Source organism: Malurus melanocephalus, unplaced genomic scaffold (genome assembly GCF_030028575.1).
Source record: "Malurus melanocephalus ecotype Western Australia unplaced genomic scaffold, MMel_1.1 scaffold_134, whole genome shotgun sequence".
Taxonomy (NCBI): Eukaryota; Metazoa; Chordata; class Aves; order Passeriformes; family Maluridae; genus Malurus; species Malurus melanocephalus.
Window position 1 is genome coordinate 434,727 of NW_026623366.1, and position 13,449 is coordinate 448,175.

The 13,449-nt window shown below is 36.8% G+C and overlaps 1 protein-coding gene across 1 annotated transcript in view; it reads left to right on the forward strand.

The window, feature by feature from the left end:
• CNTN5 (contactin 5) overlaps window positions 1-13,449 on the forward strand; it is a 220,073-nt gene that overhangs the window by 179,471 nt on the left and 27,153 nt on the right. The window contains exons 14-15 of the mRNA XM_057370839.1: window positions 5,256-5,414; window positions 5,835-5,984. Coding sequence (XP_057226822.1) covers window positions 5,256-5,414; window positions 5,835-5,984 — 309 coding nt within the window. The remainder of the gene's footprint in view (window positions 1-5,255; window positions 5,415-5,834; window positions 5,985-13,449) is intronic.

Below are 13,449 nucleotides of genomic sequence, written 5' to 3' on the forward strand. Positions count from 1 at the left end.
CCATGTTCTGACACTAATGATATCATCACAAACATGGGTACCAAACATTCAAGGACCAGCCAGGAGACCTGCCTCTCACAGATGTCTCAGGTGATCTTGCAGCCAGCAATGTGTCAGCTTTTCTTGAGACAATGCCTGCTTGGTGAATTAATTTGTTTTTTGAAGCATGACTTACAAAAAGGGCTCACTATATTCTTATTTCCTGTATGCTGTTGAAATCTGAAGCTCTCTGTGCCTTCATATTGCCAGTACAAAGGATATCTCCACATGCTTCAACTATGTTTCACTGTAAAAACATTTAGAACAAGAAATACTTTTATCATAAAGAGTCTGACACCATGAAAGGGCTGACCCTTACTACCTTACATTGATCCAACTAGCTGCAGTATTTTTCAGTTTGTGTTTATTTAACTCATCAGTACAAAATCTGTTACTCAGTGACTGGGAGAAGTCATAGGTAAGAAGTCATAGGTAAGAGGAAAAGGCTACTTCTTGCATTTATTTTTGGCAAAAAGTGTCCTATATCTTTAAAAAGCTTTTGTCAAGAGTTTAAAAATGTTCTTTTTTTCTAATAAGTTTTTTACAATCGTCGACTTACAGGTATTAACTTACTTCAGTTAAAAAGTATCTAGAGATAAATACTAAATTAGGGATCAGATATGAAGGTTTTATTAACTCAGTGCCTGAAAGAGACACATGTGGTCCTGGGAGTGCTGGTGCCACAATAGGAYTTCAGAGAGTGAAGGAAACAGCAGGGACCAGAGCTGGGAGAGCTGGCAAAGATACCTTACAGCACTAAAGGTAGTCAGCAGGCCATGCCAAAGAAAAAGACATTTCTCAAACTCAATCTCTTCCTCTATTTGGGACCTGCTAGCAAAGTCATCCATGATCAATTCATAGGCTGTTAATGCTTTTGCACCTTAGATGAAATTCAAGTTCCCTGTGCTGTCCATGTATTTGTGTCAATGACTGCTTCTACACAAAGATCCAGCTCAGAGGTTCTGGACTGCAGTCTGGAACCTGAACTCACAGTAACCAGCAGCTCTCAAGGTTGCRTCATCCAAATTCACTATTTTTAGGCTTGCATAAGGCAGAAAAGTCATCAGGACAAAGGCGCACAACATGACACAGGTACTAATAAAGGAATTCTCAGGCAGGACATCAGGGATTTCTCTTGACCCTCATCCCTGACATAAGTTGAGACTATTCAGGCTGAAATCACCAATCAGTGTCTTCTCTGTCTTACATTCCAGCCCTGAGTCTAACCTTCCTGTCTCTCCTGACACTGACTGGGTTGTAACCTCTCCATCTGCCCACAGCCCTGACAGAAACCACACATGGAGGGACTGGGGTTATGAATGTGTCCACTAGAAACAGAATGTCTCTAACATTTCCTATACATCCAAATTTCTCTCCATCAGCTCCTTCTCCACCATGTACGAACACATTGTCTGTCATAGCTCGGTACAGAAAAAGGGATTTGTGCTGCAACACTCAAACTCCTGTTTTATGCAGCAGTTTTATGTGCTTGTTCCACTATTCTGRAGTTACTGCCTCTTTCTTATCCTCTTTTTCTTRACCTTTCCTCTTCTTGATGGTGTGCCAGTGCACCTTGTCATTCAAATAGCATAAATCTTCAGATCGATAACATACCAGGCTTCTTAGCTGTTTTTGGTAAAAGAAAGAATTATCCTGGTCAGACAGCATTGGAGCAAATCAGTGCCCATTCTGGGATTCACAGGAAAGGGCACTGCCTCACTGAATGACTACAGCTATTATTCGTAATTGTTTTTCAAGAACTCTCACATTAACGTCGTATCATGGCAAGCAATCTAATGTCCTCTCAGGATGATCATTCCAACAATAAAAAGATACATAAAACAAATTTGCCAAAATGCAGTCATGCACGTCCTGAAATGAAGTATCAATCTATGGAATTGCTCTGAAAGGAGATAAYTGACTAATATCCTTGACAGTGGGTTCCCAGTGCTCCTAGAGTTGTRTGAGAGCCTATCACAGCCCCAAATGTCTTCTTCATGAAGGTCGACTGCACCATAGTGCATTTATGACCAGTCATTTTTTGTGTGGTTTCCAGATAAGCATTTGAACAGACCAGGCATTTTTTCCTCAATTGGCTATTCTCAGCTTAAAAAATTGTTTTCGAGATCTTGAGCAATAACACAGCCCTTGGGAGAAAAGCCTTCCTGCATTAGCCATCTGACTGACACCGTGAATGATTACATTCAAGCATCAAATTTAACGAGATTTCTGCAAAAATGAGTGACATCTGCATAGCACTCATGTCCCAGCTAACTGTCATACGTTTGTCATCACTGAGGCTTTTGTCCTTTATTAATCTACGTTCAAGAATGCCTGCTGTTGGAAATTGAAATGCTTTTTACCATTCACCCTGCAGACTATAAGAGCACACATCTCCGAAAGCATAATGACACATTGTCATGCCTAGGAATGCATTTAAAATATTAAAAAAACATGAGAGAAGTCTGACAACAAAATATATTGAGAATTTAGCAGGGGATGTCTGTATAAATATATTTCACACCCTTTAATTTTAGYAAGATGCATGTTCTTTTGTTAAAATATATTGCCTAGAAACTATTTAACAATATTCAGAGTGCATGGGATAAATATTATCATAAAGGAAATRTACTAAAGTATTTCCCTTTAATTTTGTTTGTGCTTGGGACCATTACATAATTCTGGGCCTAGGGCTCCAACCCAGTAAAAGTATGATTGTATCGAAATCCAGCTTTCCTCTAAACTTTCCCTCATGGCTACAAATAAAAATTTCACTAATATTTTCCTACATCAACAGATAGCCTGAAACAGTAGAGGATGGAGATTGAAGAATCATCCTATTTTATTAAATTAGCCCCAGGACTTTCTATTCTGAGACAAAGATCTGACCTGGTGCTTCCCAGCAAAGAACAGCAAGTATTTGGCAGGAAGGGAGGAGTGCAGAGCATACATTTTTCTGCCATGTTTTCTCCAAGGAAGAAAAGCACGACATTTCCACTGCAAATGAAATGGGACTCCAGAAGGCCAAGAGCTGCAAGGTGTCCACTGGGTGACCCCATCTTATTCTAGTCATTATTTGWGACTTAATGAAAGGCACTGAGAGAAGCAAGATCAAGCCTGAAGAACCARCAGAGCAAGGAAAGAGGAGAAATTCCCAGCAATTAAGCCCATGCAAGTGGAAAACCTCATTCCTTTTTCTTCATATGCCCCAGAGCCATACCTGGGGCTCCTGTTAAGACCGCAGTGTGTTGTGAGGACAATATACTTCCCTCACAAATCCAGAGTATCTAACTTGACTGAACTGAACCTCTAGAATTTCAAACACTTATTTCTCTTTCTTGTTGTTATTATTTCCAAATGCCCTATATCTCCAACACTTTAATGTCAATTAGTTGCCTGTAGATCATTGCCAAGCAAATAGAGGCAAGTGAATACCACAATTTACTTTCTCATCTATAGGATTCRATGTTTCTTCCACTCTGAAGATATTAAAAGCCTAACTATTACAGAATTCTGATCCTTGTGCTGTCATAGTTTATGTAACCATGTTTTTGTTGAAGGCATATCAGAGGAARCATAAAGCTGTTTGCAGCTGCAAATGACAAAAAAATCACAGCCTTTGATGTTCAGATAAATTTGTTTCCATTCTTGGACTAAGAAATCTAGCCAGTAAAAGATTTGATTGCATGAAATAACACTCAAATGTAAAAAGGCTGAACTCAGCAGTGCAGAAATATTGGCTGCAACTTCTCCTGCAAATGGAGGCGCCAGACCCCTGTGTTTGCCACCTTGRTCTGCAGGTGCTGAGCAAGTGGGACCACACCACTCACCAGAGCTCAGAGGAATGGAGGTTTTCAAAGGTCCTACTCCATTGTAGCTCAGGCTCTCTCAAAAGTGTACCAGCAATGGCTTTCTATTAATGAAGTTTTCTTCATCATCATCCTTTGTGCAGTTCCATTTTGAGAGAAAGCGTCCATTAGCGCTTTTCTGACTTTACAGTCCATCTGGATAAGAGCAGAAGCAAAACATCAGCCCTCAGTAGCAAGAGGACGGAGAACAATTAAAAGGGCATTGGGTGCCAAAAAGTACAGATTAAGCATAAATAATTGTAGCTATTAGTAACATGGATATTTTAYGAAAGTATTAAGTTCTGTCCTTCAGGACTTATATAAGCTTTTAAGTATAAGAAACCACAGGAAAGGGTTTTGTTTTGCATTTGCACATGACAGACACTCCTTTTCCCCAAAACATCTGGTTAAAAACAACTAWGGAAAAGGATTCTGAACCAGGACAAACTTGTCTCCCATTAAGTTTGGCAGGTGCAAATGGACAATGTTTTCAAACACCAATTATCAAGCGGAATTAAATAAGAAAATTATGGATGGGAGTGGGATGTTATARCCACATTTTTCTTTGCAAAATCATGTTTGTCACCAGAGACTTCTCTTATTGCAGCAGCCACATGAGCTATACAAATGATGATTAGCTTATTCTCAATTAGAGCAGCTAAATGAAAAAAAAAAAAAAAATCCTTTACTTTTCAAATTAAAAAGTTTTCATGGGGTTTTTGTTTTTATTGGTACAATGGTTATTGTCAGGTCTAAAACATTTGGGTTTGGGTTTTTATTTTYGTTTTAGTGGCTTTCAGTCAAACAGTTAATGGACTTCCAGCAAGAATTCAGGTGGTTTCCCTGAATGAGTGAATTTGAGGAAAAGGATGAATGCTCTGTTCTTGATTCAGTTGTTAATAATATTCTTGTCCTTCATGAAGAACATTACCCTGTGCTTCATTTTGCTTACTGTCTGTCTTTCCTCCTGACAAGTCTCACACAAAGAGAAGATGTGATTGTGACTGTTCAGTCTAGCCTGGATGCTTCTTAAAGTTCCTCTTTTTTCCCCCTCTAATTTCAGGTTCAGAACAATTATAATGGAGTTTTSGGGGTGTTTTGTAATCTGTKTTTATTTCTAGTTCTGCTGTCACTCTGASAAGTCAATTGATCTTCACTCAYGCAGCCTCTAAAGAATAGCAGCAATCACAGTTTACCATCAGAAATCGTGGAAATGAGGTATCTCCATGATGCAGTGCTGTGTATCTCAGCCCTCGTATTTCATGGATATTGAACTCCACTGGGTCCCTACAGAATGCATCTCCTGTATTATTGCTGCACATCCACGATGATGGTGTAGTCTGTTTGATTATTCCACTTTATTTCTAGGTCCTCCTGGTCCCCCAGGGGTTGTAATAGTGGAGGAAATTACAGACACAACAGCAACACTCTCCTGGAGTCCTGGGGCAGACAATCACAGCCCTATCTCCCTCTACAACCTGCAAGCACGCAGTCCATTTTCTCTTGGCTGGCAGACCGTAAAAACAGGTGAGAAAAACTTTCAAACAGCACAAGTAGACTGTTCAAAACTCCTGATCATAACAATAATAACCACTGGCAACTACAGGAACAGATACCCATAAGAAAACAAAGATAAATTAAAAGCACTGATTTTTTTTTTCTTTTTTTCATTCCTTTTGTGTTACTTAGCAACAGCTCTGAAAGGACAGCACAAAGATACCTGCCAGGATGCATCTGTGAATAAGCAGAAAGCTCTCCCCAAATGCTTCAAACTGTGTCTTTTCAGGAATACTACAGTGCCAAAAACCTAGCTGCGATTTCGGACATGTTAGATCCTGGTGCCCATCATTTCTAATGACCATGTTGTATCACAAAACCCRCTTTCTATTGAGATGCTGCACGTCAGATTCAGATTTCTGAGTGACCTGTACATTTCTTTCATTGCAGTTCCAGACCTGATAAGCGGTGACATGGAGTCTGCTATGGCTGTGGAGTTGAATCCTTGGGTGGAGTACGAGTTCAGAGTAGTAGCAACCAATAAAATTGGGACTGGTGACCCAAGTGCACCATCACGAGTGATCAGAACCAATGAAGCAGGTAAGGAGAGGATGCATAGTTTATTTTTACAACACTACCAGAAACAAGAAATGCTTTAATATAATAATAGAGCCTAATCTCTCTTCATCTGTGTGTCCCATCGTCACTGTTCCAGGATGATWTTCTTTGGAATGGTAAGCCAGTTTGTTTTAATTAGAGAAATATTGTTCAATTTACAGAAATTTAGAATAAAACTATCTCCTGTCCTCCTACTCCATCTGGGCTGCCTTATTTTTCATCTTACACTTAAGCCATTACTGCATTTCCTCTGATAGGCTKCTGCTGCTCTTGAATTTTAGGCTGCTTTGCAGTCTTTCAAACAACTGTTCCTAAGCAGCCTCTTCCCMAATATTTATCATAACTTCTCTCATTGATGGTGCACAGAATTTTTCAACAAGATAGGGAAGCCATAAAAAGCTGCTTAATGTAAAATACCTTGTGTTCAAAGTGTTTCTTTGTCATGCCCACTCTACTGTGAACAGTTACTACTACTACATTTTGATAAATTTCATTGTATTTCTGATTARGATACTGCTGTGACAGACAAAAAAAAATCCTATCTGGGTCTCTTAAAAGTTACAAAGATTTGGAATCATTGACAATAACTTGGGCAGAATGAAGGGAGATAAAGAAGAATAGGGAATCTGAGAAAWATACCTGGGAACTTAGAAAGAAAGACATGTTTTAAGAAGCAAAAAAKATAGAGATAGGATTTGAACAAATCTTCAGAAGAGAACTACATGTCAGAACACTTTCAGATTATTCTTCATTCTTCTTTGTTATTTAGGATTTATTTTGTGTTTTGACRTTTCATATCAGTTGGATAATTTTAAAGTAACTTATTGCACCAGCACAAAGACCTGTCTGCCTCCTCAGTGACCTCCCCACAGGCACTGGGAGCTGCTCTGAGGTTCCTTCAAGGCCGTCTCTGCTCCAGGCTSAACAAGCCCAGCCTCCCCAGCATCTCCTCACAGGGCAAATGCTCCAGCCCCACCTCACCCCAGGGTTCTCCTCTGAACTTGTATAAGTTGATCAATTACTYTTATACTTTGGCATCCAAAATTGGATGCTCTATTTCAGATAAAGTCTAACAAACCTATCTGCAGTTGTAATAAGACATATTTATTCTTTTCTGCTTTACATAACTGTGTAGTTGTTAGCTGATATTAAATTTCATTGTACAGTCACAGAAGAGCACTGAAGTGATTTGATTCCCATTCATGCCTGTTGAAAGATGCTYCCTTTCAAATTTTCCCCCTCACCTTCTTCAAGCTCCCCATAGTGTGAAACCTAGAAACTWGATAGAAGAGCTTGAGATGCTCCATGCCTTGTTCCATTAAGAAAAGAAGGAAATGAAAATGAATAAAAAGCACAAGGTATTTTAATTTCAAATTATTTAAACAAAACCCCTCATTTATTTCACTGTCATTATTCTTTCCTTAATTTTGTATCATATTTCATTGGCTGTGCAAATTCTGCTGGATCTTAATGTTTGAACAACTTCTCTAATTATTCAGATGATACATATCAGAGAGGACAAAAACATTCTGGAAAAGATTTATCCTATAATAGGTTGCACCCCTGGTATTATGCTCTTTCAGACTAAGGAAKGTTTTCCCTGTTTTTGCAAGAATGGTTCAATATTTTAATCAACCAGGTGTAGTTAAACTGTAAGCTAAAGTTTTTCTGACAAACTGAAGTTTGAAAATGTTAGATTTCATTCAGCTGTCATGTTCTTGTCCAATGTTTAACAAAACAAGCTTGTAWTTGCTAAAATATATTCTTTTAACTCTAGTGAAATTCTTCTTCATGCATGTTCATTGTCAACATTCCTTTGTGACCTCTGTAAAAATGAATTTATAAATGATAATATTAACTAGTAAAAACAAAATTGCAGGAAAGTCAAAGCATGCAGTATGCAATGAATTTTCATCTGGTGTTTGGTATTCATTCGGGGGTAACATTATCTTATTGTCATCAGAAAGAACAGAGCCTTTAACTTAAGAAACAGTGATCTGAACATGGGGCTTCTCCTGAAAAACAACACTGTAACTAAAAATAATGCAGGTCTTCTTGAATAAYAAATCAGTAATGTATTAGTTCAAGTAGGGAAAAGGCCATAATAGATGCTTACTTGCACTTTCATATTCCAAGAATATCTTTTTTTTTTGCTCCCAGCTATGGCTGTGTAAATGTCATGTTAGAAAAGAGTGGTTTGTAGTATGTCATTGAAATTCAGACAGGTGCCAGTAAAACAACTGAACAGCTTTCAAAGAAATAGAAGCTTAGAAGCTGAATTTATTCGGTGAGCCTGCCTAATAGGGCATGGCACAGCAGAAGTCTGGTTCTATCAGCCCAATTTCAAAAGACCWTTCTTTAAGAAAAGGTTTGGTTTCTATTTCAGTTACAAATGGTTTGGGGTTTTGGGGTGGGATGTTAATAAAAAAAGATGGATGCAGCCTCCTTTTTTTATTCTATAGAGACAGTGAGAAAAGTTAAAACAAGAAATAACTTCCCAAACTGTTAGAGTCTGAGTAGAATTGTTAAGTTTAAGCATTAACATAATAGACTCTGCTTTAAACAAAGAACCAAATAAATAAAAAAACCCCCTAACTGTTATACATTTAATTATTTGAAAAATAGCCTACTGTTCATAATATATATGGCACTCTTAAAATGTCAGAGGCTTCATGATCTGCTTCATTCAGGCAATCAGTTTGTCCTGAACTTCAGATATTCCTGAAGTTCAAAGCCTGTTACCTCTCTATTCTGAAATGCCTTTCACTGATTTGGGGAATTATCACCTTTGGTATAGTTTTCAGATGCCAAATATACAGGAAAATAGTTTTCATTGGCTTACAGTTGTTTTCATTTGTGTTTTCAAATTAACATATCAATGTCTGTCTTAGTGTATCCAGTGATCCATTATTTTTCACAATGTCTCTATTACTAATTTTTTTTATCTGAAAGCTGCAAGGGAAACTGTCTACTAGAATGATGCTCAGCTCTAATATCATAGTTCTCAATTCTTAAAGGGAATTTATTTGAAAGAACATCATATTTCAAAAAAGACATGGCATGAGCCTCTCTCTTCACGACTCAGGCACAATAACCTGGCTATTTGCACTGATGGTAGATGTGGCCATGAAGGGCAAACAGACAGGTTGTCCCTGCACTGGATGAAAATCCAGAAATATCCATCTCCCAGCTGAGAAAGTGACTGTGACTTGTGACCAGATAAGAGCTGAGACCCATCAGGCTAAATGGTTGCTGTGTAGGCAACCCACAGAGGTAGCAAATGTGTGATCCTGGTTCCATTACTTTACACTCAAATGGAAATCTGCATCTGTAATTTAATGGCACCAGAAAATTTGACTGGGAGACTAAAGTCTTTTTTAWCCCCACACCTCACTTATTGTATCACTTCTTACCCAAGATGGTAACAACMTCTTTTATTAGTCCATTATCTAAAAATACCTATGAAACCAACAATGCAGATGGTGTAAGAAAATCAACAGAATAATAAACAGGTTTCCACTAGCTTTAATTTTTTAATTAAACTCTAATCTTGTTACTTATCTCATATTTAGTTAACATGATTGCTTTTCAATGCTACTTTCATTGGAACAGATAATACCACAATTTTCTGGCACATCTAACTTACAGCCAGCTGCTGCATTTCTGCCTTGATACATATTTTACAGGTCCACAAGGTGCAAAGAGACAATAACATGAATTTAGACATGTCTGGYATTCCACTAAGACAGTCGGGGCATTTGAAGCCTGGGGGCAGAGCATCAATTACATTATCTATTCATGGGGAAACATGGAGTGAGAGAAATTGAGTAGAATCAAAGTTTAACCTGCTAATCATGCATGCCGACTTGGTTTTAGGAGGTAACAATGTAATGCACTCTATTAGTAACAGATTGTACACTGGCTTTATTTTTAATAAGTCGTTATGTTCCATTAAGTTGCCCTTATTCTCAGATAGAACTCCTTCACAGCGGAGCAAGAAATGTCTCTGTCCCAGGAAAAAAGTTACTCATTTTAGACTGGCTTTATTTTCAGAGTTTTTTCTTATTGTGCGTACTGTTTTATTTGTTATTTGCATAAAAGAAGTTCAATTTTTTCCCATTATCATAACTATTTTTGCACTAGAAGTTGTATCAATTGTATAATTTTTTCTCTAACTTTCCTTTATCTGACAAAAGTTTCAGAATTTATGCAAAAAATATCCATCTGGAAAATATCTTTAAAAATACAAGATCCAAGCAGAGTCAGAAAGACCTTGTGAATAAAGTGTAGAATTAGGATTTGGGAAATCTGGGCTCAATTGCTTATCAGAAAACTAGAAATTTGAGCAGCTCAGTTTAGCATCTCTTAACCGAAAAACAGGAAGTCTGTAAGACTCTWACTTCTYTTTGYCYTCCCTTTATCTYATMTATTCCCCATTGAAGGATAGGGACTAAAKAATGTTTAATGTATATAATGTAATYATAAYRTAATATTGTAATAATGTAATCTATTATACTCAAWTGCAATCAAATATAATTATGGCTGCTAAATACTGCTGTACTGCCCAAAAATTAAGACAGGCTACAAAATAAGGAATCTGTATTTTCTCTTTGTAATAAACAAAACACACAAAATTGAAATAAGCCACTAGATATTTCCTTGGGAAAAAAAAGGCAAACAAACCAAAATGCAAACTGGAAATACTTTTAAATTATTATTAATCCATTAAATAATCTTAAAAAAATTATTTATAAAGAAGAAATGTTATAAAGAGCATGAACTGGCTTAAAATTACTTTCAGCTTTCCAGGTTCAGTGTGATATTTTCCTTTCCATTAGGAAAGGAATCTGAAACTAGTTTAAAACTATTTTTTTGATCACTCACTGACATAAAAACATGGAGTGTAAAACTGCTTTTAAACTAAATGTTTACTTATTTTTTATAGCAAATTAGAAGCAAAATAATAATTTTTGATTAGAATTAAAAATATGTCAGCTCAAGCTAAAATACTCTCATTTGTCTTTCCAGTTTTAATTTTTCTATTTTTAAAAACTGAAGCAAAACACAAATTATATATATATTTTTAAAATCAAGTTGCTATGCTTCAATTTTTAGAATGTAAAAATAAAATATTTAATAAGTGTTAATATTTTGCCCAAAATTGAATACAAAAAATCTTTTAATCAACTCTTTACAGTCCACAACTTTTATTTTAAAAATAAACGTAAACTAAAGAAAACACAGAAGATCTATCAGCCATGCAGACTGAAGAGAATGGAATTTTTAAAATCAGATTAAACCACCCTAAAGCACAGAGCAGTTTTCAAATTTTTGGACACAATGGACGTGTGAAAGGAAAGTGAACATCTACCCCATATATTTGTGGTTTCATAGCTATGGTATTACCCACTATTTCAAAAGCTTCCCCATTTAAATATTTTGCATTTAAATATAGGTTTAAAATATATAGGTGACACTGTTGGCATTTCTCAGCACTTTATAACCACCTTTCCCATATATAAAACTTTCAGCAACAGCAGCTCTGTGCATATATTTTGTCCTACATTAAAACCCATTGTTTTTCATCCATATTTAGCTTGTAATGCTAAGAGACACATGAATTATTAAACAATTGGCCATGGCTTCGTGCATTAGCTTTATCCCCCTGTATCACCTTTTCTTCATTTCTATCTTAAGTATCTTGTCACAGGATTTGTAGGTCTGCTGAGGGCTACATTCTCTGTGCCTGCTCTTAGAGAAAATGTTAATGGGTTTTTTATTTGGTTTAGAGGAGATAAGTTTTAATAGAGTTTAATTTGACTTTCATTTCCAGCATATCACAGTAATTTCATGAAAATGGAAAACAGTTAGAAAAAAATCCTACTGTTTGCATTCAAGTCAAACTCCTGGCACATTCATTTCAATATTTCTGTTTGTTTGCATTAAGTGCAGGTTTCAACATCGGTTTGTGCCATCATCCAGCCTTTYTTTACTGTGAATTGCAGTTAGTCACCACCTCTTTCAGAACACACTTTTTAGTGTGAATAGAATAACACTATTTGTTATTCACTTTACCAGAATGATGGAGAGGCCTGCCTTTTAACTTCCAACCTCAGCAGTGGCTGAAAAAAGTAAAAAAGAAAGAAGAGGTGATTTGATCCAAAAGACCTCACAGACTAAGGAAAAAACAGGAGACAAGTGAGAACAAGTAACGAAGGGGCTAATGAGWAGGAGTTGATCAGAATTAGACATTTGATCAAGCTGAGCATAGTCACATTTTATGAACCTAAAGRCTAGTTTTAAGCCAAGGAGTAATTCAGTTTCCAGTAGGTGACATTCTCTCATCTTGCTGTTAAATGAGACATKTTAAAACAGCAAAGATCTCTTACCTGGGGTGTATTTATTCAGTAGAAACAATTCTGTACTTCTCAGCTTTGATAAACCCCAGAGAAAAGAGGTCCTAATGTTCTTGTTCCCCAGGCACATGTACCCTGTTTCCAGGAGCCAAGTTTAGGCATCCTGTTTGTGTATTTGGTGCAAGTGCATCTCCATAAGTGCCACTGCTGAGAATTAACAGCATAAAGATTGGGAAGACATTAGTTGCATGGTGATAAACTTAGGCCAYGAGTGAGTAAATTCAGATATAACATTGATATAAAGGTGATGCTGCTGAAAGCGTGGCTGATGTACAGCCTTGGTGCCTGGCAAAAAAATGTTTTCTTTTAATAGTTTTCTTCACTTAATAGTTCCTCATTTCAAGCTGTCTCCCTCTAACTGTGTATACTCTGCTTTGCTGCTTTGCTGCAATGCAGAGGAAATTTATTCTTTTGACACATTTATTCTTTTAATGGTTATTCATTTGAAAGTGTTTCACTGTGTGAGTGTACATTTTAGTTTGGTGCAAGAGAAATTCATCGTTTTGACAGTTTTATTCTTTTAACGTTTATTCATTCAAATAGGGCCACAATCTGCAATGCTGTTAACAAGAAAACTCTAGAAGGACAATGCTGCAGGTTAAATAAGTCCATCATGTTGGATGCTTCAAAGGAGTGCAGCATACTCTCTCATTTCTAATGTGGCATGCACCTACATAAAAACTTCATTTGTCTCTATAATTTAACCAAAAATACCTTAGAACGGCAAGAGAAAAATGGGTACTAAACAAGATTTAATATGCCCCATTAGAGATGCCATCATAATTTTTGGATGTTAATTAACTGTCAGATGAGTCTTTTCATGCCAGAATATTCATCACAGTGTTGCACACGGATTGCATTCTTTCTATTCCTTTTCTAAAGCCAGAGGGAAATTCTGTTTCTGAAAGGAAAACTTTTTTACCCTTTTGCCATGTCAAAGAGAGGAAGGAAGGAAGGAAGGAAGGAAGGAAGGAAGGAAGGAAGGAAGGAAGGAAGGAAGGAAGGAAGGAAGGAAGGAAGGAAGGAAGGAA